At 40.5% G+C, this 18,229-nt stretch overlaps 1 protein-coding gene across 1 annotated transcript; it reads left to right on the top strand.

Moving 5' to 3' along the window:
• Positions 1-1,365: 1,365 nt before the first annotated feature.
• On the top strand, positions 1,366-7,245 carry LOC139563453 (uncharacterized). Its single transcript, XM_071382140.1, has 3 exons — positions 1,366-1,757; positions 2,985-3,102; positions 6,333-7,245. The coding sequence occupies exons 2-3, from the start codon at positions 2,999-3,001 to the stop codon at positions 6,916-6,918; spliced, it is 690 nt and encodes a 229-aa protein (XP_071238241.1). The 5' UTR covers positions 1,366-1,757; positions 2,985-2,998; the 3' UTR covers positions 6,919-7,245.
• Positions 7,246-18,229: the final 10,984 nt, after the last annotated feature.

Here is an 18,229-nt window from a genome sequence, read left to right as displayed (position 1 = left end):
GAAAGATATTAAAGCTGAAATAAATAATTCTCTATACTATTATTCTGACATTTCACATTCTTAAAATATAGTGGTGATCCTAACTGAACTAAGACAGGGAATTGGATTAAACGTCAGGAATAGTGAAAAACTGAGTTTAAATGTATTTGGCTAAGATGTATGTAAACTTCTGACTTCAACTGTATGTACGTACAGAGGACCATAATGGAAAATAAGTTGTAAAACATTATTGTGTTATCCTCAAATGCAGGTTATCACTTGTCCACCAACTCGGTGGCCTTGTAGTTAGTATCCACCCTGAGATTGGAAGTCTGGGAGTTTAGTTCCCGGCCGAGTTATAGCCAAAACGGTATAAATGGGACCCAATGCGTCTCTGCTTGGCACGCAGCATTAAAGTGATCAGTGGAGGCTGATGAGGGGAGGACGACTCATAATAATGGCTGGAACGGAGCAAATGTAAAACATGTATTTGATTCCAATCCACTCACTCAGCTCCAGCCATTACCACAAGCCCGTCCTCCCCTAAGCTGCCACCAACCTCCTGTGAAAAGGGGCGGCAGCGTAGCGTAGTGGTTAGAGCATTGGACTATCAACCTAAAGGTTCCAAGATCAAATCCCCTGACAAGGTAAAGATCTGTTGTTCTAATCTGTCATAAATATGGTAATGAAGACAGAAACCCCTGCCCTCCCTCTGCCCTCCCTGGATAAATATGGTAATGATGTCAGCAGCCTCTGTCCCTCCCTCTGCCCTCCCTTCCCCTGGTTAAATATTAACACATAAACCACTATAAAGCGCTGCTCACATGGACACAGCAACAACACTTCAACAGGTACCTGGTGAATTTGTACCTTCTCTCTGAACTAAATGTGATGTCTACTGTTTGTAATGAAGAACATGTCTAAGTATGTTTTCCATAACTTGAGTTAAACTTTATCTTTTTTGTCTTGGATAGAGGACATCAGCCATCTACAATCTAGAGGACATCAACCAGCCATCTACAATCTAGAGGACATCAACCAGCCATCTACAATCTAGAGGACATAAACCAGCCATCTACAATCTAGAGGACATAAACCAGCCATCTACAATCTAGAGGACATAAACCAGCCATCTACAATCTAGAGGACATCAACCAGCCATCTACAATCTAGAGGACATCAGCCATCTACAATCTAGAGGACATCAACCAGCCATCTACAATCTAGAGGACATAAACCAGCCATCTACAATCTAGAGGACATCAACCAGCCATCTACAATCTAGAGGACATCAACCAGCCATCTACAATCTAGAGGACATAAACCAGCCATCTACAATCTAGAGGACATCAACCAGCCATCTACAATCTAGAGGACATCAACCAGCCATCTACAATCTAGAGGACATAAACCAGCCATCTACAATCTAGAGGACATAAACCAGCCATCTACAATCTAGAGGACATCAGGCAGCCATCTACAATCTAGAGGACATAAACCAGCCATCTACAATCTAGAGGACATCAACCAGCCATCTACAATCTAGAGGACATCAACCAGCCATCTACAATCTAGAGGACATAAACCAGCCATCTACAATCTAGAGGACATAAACCAGCCATCTACAATCTAGAGGACATAAACCAGCCATCTACAATCTAGAGGACATAAACCAGCCATCTACAATCTAGAGGACATAAACCAGCCATCTACAATCTAGAGGACATAGACCAGCCATCTACAATCTAGAGGACATAAACCAGCCATCTACAATCTCTGTAAGTGTCTTCTGCTTGACTTATATCTGTTATCTTTACTGCTCATCAACATTGTTGATTTTATATAATTAGGACCTTTGTAGCCTCCATGAGCTCCTTAAACAGAATAAGTAAACACTGAGTATACAAAACATTAAGAACACCTTAATACTGAGTTACCCACGTTTCACTCAGAAAAACCTCAATTCATCAGGGCATGGACTCTACAAGGTGTTAAAAGCGTTCCACACGGATGCTGGCCCATGTTAACTCCAACGCTTCCCAGAGTTGTGTCAAGTTGGCTGGATGTCCTTTGGGTGGTGGACCATTCTTGATACCCACGGGAAACTGTTGAGCGTGAAAAACCCAGCAGCGTTGCAGTTCTTGACACACACCGTGCGCCTGGCACCTACTACCATGCCCCGTTCAAAGGAACTTAAATAATTTGTCTTGCCCATTCACTCTATGAACGGCACACATACACAATTCATGTCTCAATTGTCTCAAGGTATAAAAATCCTTCTTTAACCTGTTTCCTCCCCTTCATCGACACTGATTGAAGCGGATTTAACAGGTAACAACAATAAGGGATCATATCTTCACCTGGATTCACCTGGTCAGTCGATGTCCCTGAAAGAGCATGACAGACTATTATGAAAGTGTTCATATTTTTTTGTCCACTCATTGTATGTATATATATATATATATATTTACACATATATATATAGTGTATTAATGTGTGTTTCAGCTGTGTGTGTGTGTGTATATAGTGTGTTCCTGTGTGTTTCAGCTGTGTGTGTATATAGTGTATTAATGTGTGTTTCAGATGTGTGTATATATAGTGTGTTCCTGTGTGTTTCAGCTGTGTGTGTATATAGTGTGTTCCTGTGTGTTTCAGCTGTGTATATATAGTGTGTTCCTGTGTGTTTCAGCTGTGTGTGTATATAGTGTGTTCCTGTGTGTTTCAGCTGTGTATATATAGTGTGTTCCTGTGTGTTTCAGCTGTGTGTGTATATAGTGTGTTCCTGTGTGTTTCAGCTGTGTATATATAGTGTGTTCCTGTGTGTTTCAGCTGTGTGTGTATATAGTGTGTTCCTGTGTGTTTCAGCTGTGTATATATAGTGTGTTCCTGTGTGTTTCAGCTGTGTGTGTATATAGTGTGTTCCTGTGTGTTTCAGCTGTGTATATATAGTGTGTTCCTGTGTGTTTCAGCTGTGTGTATATATAGTGTGTTCCTGTGTGTTTCAGCTGTGTGTGTAGCTATGAGAGGAGTTGTCCTTCTCTTTCTGCTGTCTCTCTGGCCTGGAGGCCAGGTGGATGCTATCAATCAAGAGGTCTTGGCTAATGTGGTACAAGAGATGAGAAGGTGGTGTTTCTCTGTTCTTTCAGACTCTAAGAACTCCTAAATGTCTGTTAGACAGAATCATTAGACATTATTTAAAACATTTTTGGGGAACATTTGAAGTTTATATTCCTCTTAATTAACATTCATATGATATTTTTCTTCTGTCCTGACTCTTTGATCGACTGTTAAAAACACTGGTTAAAACTGTGTTCACGGGACAAACGCTTAGCCTAGTAAACGAAGTCCCTGGACTGCAGACAAGACAAGATGCTAGTATAGACTATATTGTTAGTATAGACTATATTGTTAGTATAGACTGTATTGCTATTATAGACTGTATTGCTAGTATAGACTGTATTTCTAGTATAAACTGTATTGCTAGTATAGACTGTATTGTTAGTACATTTACATTTACATTTAAGACATTTAGCAGACGCTCTTATCCAGAGCGACTTACAAATTGGTGCATTCACCTTATGACATCCAGTGGTATAGACTGTATTGCTAGTATAGACTGTATTGTTAGTATAGACTGTATTGCTAGTATAGACTGTATTGCTAGTATAGACTGTATTGTTAGTATAGACTGTATTGCTAGTATAGACTGTATTGCTAGTATAGACTGTATTGCTATTATAGACTGTATTGTTAGTATAGACTGTATTGCTAGTATAGACTGTATTGTTAGTATAGACTGTATTGCTAGTATAGACTGTATTGTTAGTATAGACTGTATTGTTAGTATAGACTGTATTGTTAGTAGAGACTGTATTGCTAATATAGGCTGTATTGCTAGTATAGACTGTATTGCTAATATAGACTGTATTGTTAATATAGACTGTATTGTTAGTATAGACTGTATTGCTAATATAGACTGTATTGCTAGTATAGACTGTATTGCTAGTATAGACTGTATTGCTAGTATAGACTGTATTTCTAGTATAAACTGTATTGCTAGTATAGACTGTATTGTTAGTATAGACTGTATTGCTAGTATAGACTGTATTTCTAGTATAAACTGTATTGCTAGTATAGACTGTATTGCTAGTATAGACTGTATTTCTAGTATAGACTGTATTGCTAGTATAGACTGTATTGTTAGTATAGACTGTATTGCTATTATAGACTGTATTGTTAGTATAGACTGTATTGCTAGTATAGACTGTATTGTTAGTTTAGACTGTATTGCTAGTATAGACTGTATTGTTAGTATAGACTGTATTGTTAGTATAGACTGTATTGTTAGTAGAGACTGTATTGCTAATATAGGCTGTATTGCTAGTATAGACTGTATTGCTAATATAGACTGTATTGTTAATATAGACTGTATTGTTAGTATAGACTGTATTGCTAATATAGACTGTATTGCTAGTATAGACTGTATTGCTAGTATAGACTGTATTGCTAGTATAGACTGTATTTCTAGTATAAACTGTATTGCTAGTATAGACTGTATTGTTAGTATAGACTGTATTGCTAGTATAGACTGTATTTCTAGTATAAACTGTATTGCTAGTATAGACTGTATTGCTAGTATAGACTGTATTGCTAGTATAGACTGTATTGTTAGTATAGACTGTATTTCTAGTATAGACTGTATTTCTAGTATAGACTGTATTGCTAGTATAGACTGTATTGTTAGTATAGACTGTATTGCTAGTATAGACTGTATTGTTAGTATAGACTGTATTGCTAGTATAGACTGTATTGTTAGTATAGACTGTATTGCTAGTATAGACTGTATTGTTAGTATAGACTGTAGCATTTTGAATATTATAATAATTACAGAGGGCACTATCTCAGACCTCTCTTAACTTTGTCCATGAGATGGTGATGATAATTTATGCAAAAGTAACATTGCACGTATTCATATATTCAAACTTTAGTTTCTGTCAAATAGTTGGGAGTGTCCTCCTCCTGTCTGTTTGTAAAGTTTCAGAAAGATCCCGTGTTTCTGATCGTCTGATCCTCTGTGTTCTGTCTCTTCTGTCTCCTGTCTGTTTATAATGTTTCTGATCCTCTGTGTTCTGTCTCTTCTGTCTCCTGTCTGTTTATAATGTTTCTGATCCTCTGTGTTCTGTCTCTTCTGTCTCCTGTCTGTTTATAATGTTTCTGATCCTCTGTGTTCTGTCTCTTCTGTCTCCTGTCTGTTTGTAATGTTTCTGATCCTCTGTGTTCTGTCTCTTCTGTCTCCTGTCTGTTTGTAATGTTTCTGATCCTGTGTTCTGTCTCTTCTGTCTCCTGTCTGTTTGTAATGTTTCTGATCCTCTGTGTTCTGTCTCTTCTGTCTCCTGTCTGTTTGTAATGTTTCTGATCCTCTGTGTTCTGTCTCTTCATTCTCCTGTCTGTTTGTAATGTTTCTGATCCTCTGTGTTCTGTCTCTTCATTCTCCTGTCTGTTTGTAATGTTTCTGATCCTCTGTGTTCTGTCTCTTCTGTCTCCTGTCTGTTTGTAATGTTTCTGATCCTCTGTGTTCTGTCTCTTCTGTCTCCTGTCTGTTTGTAATGTTTCTGATCCTCTGTGTTCTGTCTCTTCTGTCTCCTGTCTGTTTGTAATGTTTCTGATCCTGTGTTCTGTCTCTTCTGTCTCCTGTCTGTTTATAATGTGTCTGATCCTCTGTCTTCTGTCTCTTCTGTCTCCTGTCTGTTTGTAATGTTTCTGATCCTCTGTGTTCTGTCTCTTCTGTCTCCTGTCTGTTTGTAATGTTACTGATCCTGTGTGTTCTGTCTCTTCTGTCTCCTGTCTGTTTGTAATGTTTCTGATCCTCTGTGTTCTGTCTCTTCTGTCTCCTGTCTGTTTGTAATGTTTCTGATCCTCTGTGTTCTGTCTCTTCTGTCTCCTGTCTGTTTATAATGTTTCTGATCCTCTGTGTTCTGTCTCTTCTGTCTCCTGTCTGTTTGTAATGTTTCTGATCCTCTGTGTTCTGTCTCTTCTGTCTCCTGTCTGTTTGTAATGTTTCTGATCCTCTGTGTTCTGTCTCTTCTGTCTCCTGTCTGTTTGTAATGTTTCTGATCCTCTGTGTTCTGTCTCTTCTGTCTCCTGCCTGTTTGTAATGTTTCTGATCCTCTGTGTTCTGTCTCTTCTGTCTCCTGTCTGTTTGTAATGTTTCTGATCCTCTGTGTTCTGTCTCTTCTGTCTCCTGTCTGTTTATAATGTTTCTGATCCTCTGTGTTCTGTCTCTTCTGTCTCCTGTCTGTTTGTAATGTTTCTGATCCTGTGTTCTGTCTCTTCTGTCTCCTGCTGTTGTTCAGGTTCGGCCTGGAGAACCACCAGTATGCCATGGCTGTCTTACTCACCCAAGATCAGTGCAACGGAAATGGAGCAATCTTTGATGTAGGTGTGCAACCTCAGGTTGTCCAGAACAGACTACAGCATTATAGTGTCTACATAGGAGACCGGCTCATCGCAGCCATACCTGACACCTACCATGCTGAGTACCTTCTGTTGGGGCATGATAAAACCAACCCCAGCAAAATGCAGACTCTGTTAACAGCAGCAAAGCCTAATGACTGCATCGTCTTCTTCTCCACCTACTCTCCCTGCCTGGAGAGATGCAACTTCCCTGATGGAGAAACCAGCATTCTCCCCTTCATGACCGTCTTCAAGGGCTGGAACGCCAACCGGAAGGCTTTTGTCTTCTCCTCGGTTTGGGACCCTTCAAGGCACCATCCAGGAGTGACCAAACCGACTAAGCAGCAGGTGTTTGACTCCTTCAGGAGGATAGATGGATACCTGCCTTTATATCGCTGTGTCAGATTCCAGGGACGAAACACATGTTACCGTTGTGTCACTGCCAACACAAATCCTGAGACCAATGACTGTCTGTATGGATACTAATAGTGTACACTGTCTGTATGGATACTAATAGTATACACTGTCTGGATGGTGGAAATATAGAACTGTATATTTTCTTTCTTTCCCTCTCTCTGTTCATCTCTCTCTCTCTGTCCATCCCTCTCTCTCTGTCCATCCCTCTCTCTCTGTTCATCCCCCTCTCTCTGTCCATCTCTCTCTGTCCATCACTCTCTGTTTATCCCTCTCTCTCTGTCCACCCCTCTCTCTCTGTCCATCCCTCTTTCTCTGTCCACCCCTCTCTCTCTGTCCATCTCTCTCTGTCCATCTCTCTCTCTACACAGTTCATTAAAGTTCACCATAGCAGCAACACTAGTGTCTCCATCATTACTGTTGTTTGTATTTCTGTCTTTATTAGGTTTTATTCCACTGACATAAACACTGCATGACAGAAAGACCATGGCCTTCCTGTTTCCCTGCATCATCTGAGAACAAAAAGGTTGACCGTAGAACTATAAACAGTCCTGTAAATGTTGTTGAAAACACTTGAAATATGGTGAGACTGATGGAGTTTAGATTTGGACCCACAGAAACAAACACACGCCCTAATGAACATGTACTAGGTTTTCCCAAGAGAATTCTGGTCAGTCATCGTCTCAACGGTGTACATTCCCCCTCAAGCAGACACCAAGACGGCCCTTAAGGAACTTCACTGGACTCTATGTAAACTGGAAACCATATATCCTTAGGCTGCATTTATTGTAGCTGGGGATTTTAACAAAGCAAATTTGAGAACAAGGCTACCTAAATTCTATCAGCATATTTATTGCACTATACGCCGGGGTAATACATTCGATCACTGCTACCCTTACTTCCACGATGTGTTAGGACTGTTAGGTATGCGTAACTGGCTGTAAGGGAGTCAGGCGCAGGAGAGCAGAATTTTGGTAGCAAACAGAGCCTTTTATTTAGGAGAACAAAACACACGGCACTAAGAACAGTAAACACAGTACGGGTAGACATAACCCAGCGCAACCAGTCTAATGTGCACATGCACGAAACACTGAACCATTTCACACACAGACATGGGGGGAACAGAGGGTTAAATACACAACAAGTAATGAGGGAAATGTACACCAGGTGCCTTGTGTTCTATACAGAACCCTGACAAACGGCCTTGTGTTCTATACAGAACCCTGACAAATGGCCTCATGTCAACGATGACATTTGAAAGGAAACAGAAGAAAGAGGATCTTTGAGGACTCCAACCTTTGCAGCATCATTATAGACACAGTTAGAAACATGTCCTTCTAGATGCCATTTGAATATCTTCTCCAGCTAATATTTATTTCCCCCCCTTTTACAGCAGGTGTGAGTCTTGGTGAATCAAACACTACAGGCAGAAATATTACAGGCAATGGCAACCTGCCTGAAATGTGCAACAGACTGCAAGGGTGCAGTGGGAGGTTCACTGAGCAACAGGAATGAGGGGATGATAGAGGTCATAAATAGTTACAAGCATCAAAGCCTTTTTTTGGTTCATTGTATATCTGTGTCTTTACTGAAGTCTGTGCTAGAAATGCATGTTGTTGTCTTGTACATCTATTTTCTGGTGCAATAAAGGTGTTCATTTAATTGCGTATCATCTTTTACACGGACAGAGGTTTACAAGATGCTGTTCCACGATACAGCTCTAATTGTGTTACACATCATGACAGTAGCCCACAGTAGTATAGACCCTTAGTCTGGAAGATACATGTTGCATCTTGGGTAGAATGGTATTATACATATCGGGTTTCTTTTCAAGTGTGGCAACATCAAAGGTCCTGGTTGATACACTACATGGCCAAAAGTATGGGGACACCTGCTCATCGAACATCTCATTCCAAAATCATGGACATTAATATGGAGTTGGTCCCCCTTTGCTGCTATAACAGCCTCACTCTTCTGGGAAGTCTTTCCACTAGATGTTGGAACATTGCTGCAGGGACTTGCTTCCATTCATTGGATTGGAGATGTTGGTTAGAGCTGCCTTGCCCTATAAAAAACACAATTTCTTTTGAGTTTGCTGTTCACAAGAAGCATTGCCTGATGTGACAAATGCCTTGAACAAAATAGATCTCAGAAGACCTAAGACTAAGAATTGTTGACTTGCATAAAGTTGGAAAGGGTTACAAAAGTATCTCTAAAAGCCTTGATGTTCATCAGTCCACAGTAAGACAAATTGTCTATAAATGAAGAAAGTTCAGCACTGTTGCTACTCTCCATAGGAGTGGCCGTCCTGCAAAGATGACTGCAAGAGCACAGCGCAGAACGCTCAATGAGGTTAAGAAGAATCCTAGAGTGTCAGCTAAAGACTTACAGAAATCTCTGGAACATGCTAACATCTCTGTTGACGAGTCTACGATACGTAAAACACTAAACAAGAATGGTATTCATGGGAGGACATCACGGAAGAAGCCACTGCTGTTTAAAAAAAACATTGCTGCACGTCTGAAGTTTGCAAAAGTGCACCTGGATGTTCCAAAATATTCTGTGGACAGATGAAACTACAGTTGAGTTGTTTGGAAGGAACACACTGTGTGAAAAAAAGGCACAGCACACCAACATAAAAACCTCATCCCAACAGTAAAGTATGGTGGAGGGAGCATCATGGTTTGGGGCTGCTTTGCTGCCTCGGGGTCTGGACAGCTCGCTATCATCAACAGAAAAATGAATTCCCAGGTTTATCAAGACATTTTGCAGGATAATGTTAGGCTATCTGTCCACCAATTGAAGCTCGACAGAAGTTGGGTGACGCAGCAGGACAACGACACAAAAGACAGAAGTAAATCAACAACAGAAGAAAATACACCTTCTGGGGTGGCCCAGATAGAGTCCTGACCTCAACCCGATTGAGATGCTGTGGCATGATCTCAATATGTCACACCTCAATATGTGATCTGTTTCACCTGTCCTTGTGATTGTCTCCAGGCAAGAAGGCATCACTTATGTTCCCTGGTGTATATGTCCCTGTGTTTCCTGTCTCTCTGTAACAGTTCGTCTTATTGTTTTTCATGTCAACCAGCGTGTTTTCCCATTTGCGTGCTTCTATTCTCTTTTGCTAGTCCTCCCAGTTTTGACCCTTGCCTGTTTCTGGACTCTGTACACGCCTGCCGGACCATTCTGCCTGCCCTGACCTCAAGCCTGTCTGCCACTCTGTACCTCCTGGACTCTGAACTGGTTTTGACCTTTTGCCTGTCCACAACCATTCTCCTGCCTACCAATTTTGGATTGTTTAAAACTTCTTAGCGCTAGGGGTCAGATTTTTATTTTTTTAAATAACGTGCCCAACATAAAGACATTTTCTCTGGCCCAGATCGTAGAATATGCATATCATTTACAGATTAGGATAGAAAACACTCCAAAGTTTACAAAACTGTCAAAATATTGTCTGTGAGTATAACAATACTTATTCTGCAAGCGAAACCCTGAGAAAATGTAACCCGGAAGTGATATTTTTTTTTTAAACTGTGTTTCCTGGCCTGTCTAACCTCCATTTAAAGGGGTATTAACCAGATTCAATTTCCAATGGCTTCCTCAGGCTGTGACCAGGCTTTAGACAGTTTCAGGCTTTTATTTTGAAAAATGAGCGACATTTTTCAAAAGTAGTCAAGTGTCCTCTGAATATTTCCTGCGTGCGACAGAGGAGCTCACCATTTTCCGTTTCTCTCTTAAAGAATAGGTTATGGTCCGTTTGAAATATTATCGATTGTGTTTGTTAAAAACAACCTGAGGATTGATTATAAAAAACATTTGACATGTTTCTACGACCATTACGGATACTTTTTGGAATTTGTCGAACGGAACACGGCTTTTGTTTTCTCAACATAATGCGCAACCCAAATGGCGTTTTTTGTGATAAAAGTAATATTTATCGAACAAAAAGAAGATTTGTTGTGTAACTGGGAGTCTCGTGAGTGGAAACATCCGAAGATTATCAAAGGTAAGCGATTCATTTTATTGCTTTTCTGACTTTCGTGACTGTTACGCACGCCTCTAAGAAGAGGGAACGCAACACCCTGCTGCAACTCAACTCCCCGTGAAGTGAAAAAGGTATGGACTGTAGGTGCGAGTAAGGATAATACAAAAGCAGAATTTACCGTTTACTAGGATTTATTTCCTTACACGGTAATATGGGGAAAAGGGGCTGGACGGAACCAAAGCAAAGAAAGTAAATATCAAAGCTCCCCCTCTCCTATCTAACCTGCCTACCCACTACTTACCTAACTTAGCACCACCTGGTGCCCTAACCAAAATACAGGGGGATGTCCGCCCAGGTCTTACCTAGTGTGCCTAGACATTGAATATACTACGGGTATATGTATGCCCGCGGGCCTCTTGCCTAAGCACTCCCAAAGTGCCTTCTCCTTCCCCCCTGGGAAAAATTAAACAGAACAAACAATCCACTTCACAACAAAACTGAGAAAACTAACTCAGGTCACTAAAGAAGCTCTGACCAAGCAACAAACACAGAACATTTCAAAGCTGCTACCAACAACTACCAACAACTACTAACACAGTGCATACTCACGACCAACATGCTATAACCCCTCAGCCATAAACCTCTCTCTCAGCAATGATCTAATAACATTCAATCTCAGCATATAATGATATATATATATATATCTCTCTCTAATCATCTCTCTAATGATTTTTCTTCTGAACAGAACACTGGCTTTTATATCTTCAGGTGGCAATGGTGATTAGAAACAGCTGTATCTTGACGAGGGGGCGGGGTCAGCTCTCCAATTATCAATTGGGGCCGACCAATCAGCTGCCTGGGGAGAACTTCAGGAAGCCATCTCCTGAAACACACACACTCAAATACAAACCTACAACACAGAAACTGGGGAACGTAACACGCCCACCACAAAAATTGCAAACATACAGTTTGTAATAACAAAACCAACGCTTCCCCAGTTAGTAAACCCGTGATAGAGCGTCAGCAACCACATTCGCCGAGCCCTTCACATAGGCTATCTGTACATTATATCCTTGTAGAATCAGAGCCCACCGCATAAGGCGGCGGTTCTGATTGTACATTTGCTTCAAGAACACTAAAGGATTATGGTCCGTGAAGACCATTACAGGCAAGGCACTGGATCCCACATATACTTCAAAGAACTGTAAGGCTAGCAATAAAGCTAGCGTCTCTTGTTCAATTGTGGAGTACCTTGACTGACACGAGTTGAACTTACGGGAGAAGAAACTGACGGGCCGATCCACTCCATCTTCATCTTCCTGTAAGAGAACCGCACCCACCCCCACTATACTAGCGTCAACCTCCAACTTAAAAGGTCTGTCAAAGTTGGGGGCAGCAAGCACTGGGGCACTACACAGTAGCGCTTTAGCGGACTCAAAAGCATGGTTACAGTCCTTGGACCACCTAAATGGTACCTTGGGACTAAGCAGAGATGAAAGGGGAGCTACTAACGTCGAGAAATTCTTACAGAATGTACGATAGTACCCTACCATCCCTAGGAATCTGCGCAACTGGCGGCGAGTCGTGGGAGCAGGAAAAGCAACAATTGCTTCCACTTTGCCAGATACTGGGCGCACTTGACCTCGTCCCACTTGTTTCCCTAAGTAAGTCACCGTAGCCTTCCCAAACTCACACTTGGCCAAATTGAGGGTTAAAGCAGCATTCTCGCTTAAACACACTTTTCAAAGTGGAGAGATGATCAGACCAAGTAGACGAATGTATCACCACATCGTCAAGGTAAGCAGTACAATTTGGCACATCGGCAAACACAATGTTAACTAGACGCTGGAATGTAGCAGGTGCATTACACATGCCAAAGGGCATCACAGTGTATTGTACAAAGTTATCAGGCGTAACGAAAGCCGATATGTCAGAAGCTCGAGAGGTCAGAGGCACCTGCCAATAACCTTTTAACAAATCTAACTTACAGACGTAAGCAGCAGATCCAAATCTATCAATGCAGTCATCTAATCGAGGTAGAGGAAAAGAATCAGACTTTGTAACTGCATTTACACGACGATAGTCCGTACATAAGCGGGACGTACCGTCAGGCTTAGGAACAAGAATACAAGGGGAACTCCAGGAGCTGTTACTGGGTTTTGCCATGTCATTCTGTAATAAATAAGCTACCTCACTTCTCATTACCTCCCTTTTCTTTGCATTAACCCGGTACGGATGCTGACGTATAGGAACAGCGTTGCCCACATCCACGTCATGTTCCAAGATGGACGTGCGACTTGGAACATCCTGAAACACACTGAGAAAACTGTTTATCAATAGGATAAGGTCCTTAGTTTGATCGTTATCCAAATGTTCCATTTGAGAGGGTAACTTCTGAATTACATAGGCGTTCACACTGCTGTAACGTATGGCGTAACTCCAACCCGTCCTCCTTAGTTTTAGCTTCCTCAATGGAAATTACCGAAGCAAAACACTTGCGAAGACTGGTGTCTCCTTTTTGACATTCAATCACCTTCTCAGGGGTGACAGACAAAAGAATGTCATGTAATTGGGGCGCGATTTCGCAGTCCCCTTCATTAGTTTTTACAGGAGTAAAAACTGTCGGCCTTGCAGAAGGAATACTCGGTGCATTGTCTTCTACTTCAACATTCTCAAAAATGGAACTAGCCAAATCCACCACATCTCCTAGCTTGCGAGATTGTGCCCTCGTTAACACACAAGCAGGAAAAACATGGGGAAATGCTTGAATCAATTTATCATCTGTAGTTTTCTACTACCTCTAACACAGGAGTAACGTTACCACCAGCAATATCATTCCCTAGTAGCAATGTGACTCCTTTTACTGGCAGTGTAGACACTACACCAACACGGAAACGTCCCGATACCAAGCCTGACACTAAGTGGACCCAATGTAATGGTACAGGTACTGTTTTTGTCTCTATCCCCTGTAATATAACATGTGAGCCACAACACGTTTCAGGAGACCAGGGTAAAGCATCAGTAACGATTACTGACTGCGCCGTAACAGTGACCATGCTAATTTGGGGCTGGCTGTTGTAGCATTGAAAGCTACACTCACAAAAGCTTGTATTTCTTTCGCTGTAAAATATATTTTCAAAATCTGACACGATAGGTGGATTAACAACAAGCTAAACTGTGTTTTGGTATATTTCACTTGTGATTGCATGATTATAAATATTTTTAGTAATATTTATGCATTTGGCGCCCTGCAATTCTAGCGGTTGTTTAGGAAAGTGATCCCGTAAAAGGGATCCGTAGCACAGTGAAGTTAAAACTTCTTGCAACTATAGGGGGTGCTGTTCCGCATTAGCATATTTGGGTCTCCAAATTAAACTGCCTCGTGCTAAATTCTTGATCGTACAATATGCATATTATTGTTATTATTGGATAGAAAACACCTTCTAGTTTCTATAGAAGTTGGAATTTTGTCTCTGAGTGGTACAGAACAATTTCTACAGCACTTTTCATGACAGGGTTCAGATTTCAGAAATTTTTACCCCTGATCTGGAGTCTGTTTTTAAGGCGACAGTGAATGCTATGAAGAAACCGACACTGCCTACGTCTTCCTCTGGGTGTCTGTACGTCATCACGTTTTGAATGGAATCGATTGCACAATCACAGCCATTATAAAACCACAAAATGTATAGGGACCGCCCTTTCTCGTCGCGCGCCTGAAGCGTGAAGGACATCGGACTTGCCTCATTCCAAATCGTTTTTTAGAGAGTGATATTTCTCCGGTCATGTTTTCAGTCGTTATAGTTGTTAAAAACATCATAATGTAGTTAATTTGAACCGTTTTATAGCAATTTATATCCGTTTAGTGCGATTTTGAGGAATTTCTTTGTCGTGCCCTTTTTAGCTTTGGAAACGTTTCGGGGTGTCGGTCGTTGGTGGTGGACATTTCGAAGGACAGAGGACATCTATCGACCAAAAGACGTTTATAACATAGAAAGGATACATTGCCCAAGAATATGATGGAAGAACAGCTCAAAGTAAGCAATATTTAATATGATAAATTGTTGTTCTGTCGAAATATTTTAAACGCATATTTCGCCATTTTGTTTGTTATCGCGTCACTTGGCGAACCCTGTATTGAAAAGTAAGGATAATTTTAAAAATGTAAGTCAGCGGTTGCATTAAGAACTAATTTGTCTTTCGATTCCTGTCAACCCTGTATTTTTTAGTCAAGTATATGATTAGCTTTCAATTAAACTAGATCACTCTGATAGATGACGTCAGACATATTGAGGCTTGATTTCCTAGTATTTTTATTGTGTAACCACGGTTTTGTATGGCTAAATATGCACCTTTTCGAACAAACTGTATATGTATGTTGTAAAATGATGTTACAGGAGTGTCATCTGAAGAATTCTGAGAAGGTTAGTGAAAAAATTAATATATTTTGGCGGTGATTACGTTATAGCGCTCTTTGGCTGGAATCGATGCTCTGGTAACGTTTGCACATGTGGTATGCTAACTTATCGATTTATTGTGTTTTCGCTGAAAAACGCTTAGAAAATCTGAAATATGGTCTGAAATCACAAGAACTGGGTCTTTCCATTGCTATGCTTTGTCTATTTTTATGAAATGTTTTATGATGAGTAAATTGGTCATACACGTTGCTCTATCTAGTAATTCTAGTCGATTTGTGATGGTCGGTGCAATTGTAAACTGTGATTTCTACCTGAAATATGCACTTTTTTCTAACAACACCTATCCAATACCATAAATATGTTATCAGACTGTCATCTGAAGAGGTTTTTTATAGGTTATTGGCTATCAATATCTTAGTTTAGCCGAATTGGTGATAGCACCTGAAGGAGTAAGAAACTGATGGAGTTAGAAAAGTGGTGTATTTTGCTAACGTGTTTAGCTAATAGATTTACATATTGTGTCTTCCCTGTAAAACATTTGAAAAATCTGAAATGGTGGCTTTATTCACAAGATCTGTATCTTTCATCTGGTGTCTTGGACTTGTGATTTAATGATATTTAGATGCTACTATCTACTTGTGAAGCTATGCTAGCTATGCTAATCAGTGTGTGGGGGGGGTGGGGGGTGATCCCGGACCCGGGGTAGAGGCTCGTGAAAGGTTAATAAATATCAAAGACTCAAACCATCTGCATCTGGGTCTCGCTCAACAACAGAAGAAAATACACCTTCTGGAGTGGCCCAGATAGAGTCCTGACCTTAACCCGATTGAGATGCTGTGGCATGATCTCAATATGTCACACCTCAATAAGTGATCTGTTTCACCTGTCCTTGTGATTGTCTCCAGGCAAGAAGGCATCACTTATGTTCCCTGGTGTATATGTCCCTGTGTTTCCTGTCTCTCTGTAACAGTTTGTCTTGTTGTTTTTCATGTCAACCAGCGTGTTTTCCCGTTTTCCTGCTTCTATTCTCTTTTGCTAGTCCTCCCAGTTTTGACCGTTGCCTGTTCTGGACTCCGTACCCACCTGCCGGACCATTCTGCCTGCCCTGACCTCAAGCCTGTCTGCCACTCTGTACCTCCTGGACTCTGAACTGGTTTTGACCTTTTGCCTGTCCACAACCATTTCCTGCCTACCAATTTTGGATTATTTAATAAATATCAAAGACTCAAACCATCTGCATCTCTGTCTCGCCTTGCACCCTTATAGAATGGAGCAGTTCACACCAGACATCCCGAGAATATTGCTGAACTGAAACAGTTTTGTAAAGAGGAATGGTCCAAAATTCCTCATGACCGTTGTGCAGATCTGATCCACAACTACAGGAAATGTTTGGTTGAGGTTATTGCTGCCAAAGGAGGGTCAACCAGTTATTAAATTCAAGGGTTCACATACTTTCCCACCCTGCACTTTGGATTTTTATATAAATATAGACAAGAAAACGTATAATTGTTTGTGTGTTATTAGTTTAAGTAGACTGTGTTTGTCTATTGTTGTGACCTAGATGCAGATCAGATCAAATGTTATGACCAATTCATGCAGAAAACCAGATATTTCCAAACGGTTCACATACTTTTTCTTGTCACTGTAGTGTAGTTAGTTTTTGTAATCTTAGCTCAGGTTATTATCCTTATTTTATGTAAAGAAGCCTACATTACTAAACTACTTGTAAACATATAATCAACACACTTCATGGATTGGTGATGATCCCTGTTGAATTCATGGATTGGTGATAATCCCTGTTGAATTCATGGATTGGTGATAATCCCTGTTGAATTCATGGATTGGTGATAATCCCTGTTGAGTTCATGGATTGGTGATAATCCCTGTTGAATTCATGGATTGGTGATAATCCCTGTTGAATTCATGGATTGGTGATAATCCCTGTTGAATTCATGGATTGGTGATGATCCCTGTTGAATTCATGGATTGGTGATAATCCCTGTTGAATTCATGGATTGGTGATAATCCCTGTTGAATTCATGGATTGGTGATAATCCCTGTTGAATTAATGGATTGGTGATAATCCCTGTTGAATTCATGGATTGGTGATAATCCCTGTTGAATTCATGGATTGGTGATAATCCCTGTTGAATTCATGGATTGGTGATAATCCCTGTTGAATTCATGGATTGGTGATGATCCCTGTTGAATTAATGGTTGGTGATAATCCCTGTTGAATTCATGGTGTGTTCTGGTCAAATCAGATCACAATGTGTCCTCAATCTCTCTCTAATATTTAAATGTTGTTGATTATTGATTATTAGTCGAGTACAGTTTTTAAACGGGATATCACCAAAATTAAACTGGCTTGAGTCGGATAAAGTTAATCTCATTGATCAATTTCTCAACCAAATATTACCCACATTTCCACATTGAATGAGAACTTGTTCTCAACCTGCCTACCTGGTTAAATAAAGGTGAAAATAAATTAAAAAATACATTGAATTGACGTGGTATGCCCAGTGGTTATCTAATAACATTGGAGTAAACTTGGATGGGCTCAGTGAATTGTTCTTTACTTCCTATGGAATGTAGATAAATGTGACTGCAGAGACCACTTCCTGTGTTTGTTTAAAGATAGGAAGCGCCACAAGACAGGAAATGGTGTAAGGGGCCCCTCTAGCCACTGGCCCTCTCCGGCTCTGCTGTCCAATTAATCTGTCTAATACATTTTTTTAATAACTCATGAATATAATGTCACTTCCTGGAAACAGTCCACATTCATTACAAATGTTCTGTAAAAAGACTCCTATTATCAAAAGGCTAACAATCAACCCACATTTAAAGATGCATATGGGGGTTTAGTTGCTAATATGTCAAAGTTTGAGTTGAATGTTGACTGTATGGTTCAGACATTAAATTATATATTTATCTTTATCTTACAATATCTTACTATCAAATGAAACTAGAAAACAAC

This window comes from Salvelinus alpinus, chromosome 34 (assembly GCF_045679555.1).
Source record: "Salvelinus alpinus chromosome 34, SLU_Salpinus.1, whole genome shotgun sequence".
NCBI lineage: Eukaryota > Metazoa > Chordata > Actinopteri > Salmoniformes > Salmonidae > Salvelinus > Salvelinus alpinus.
This window is presented reverse-complemented; position numbering and strand designations above follow the sequence as displayed.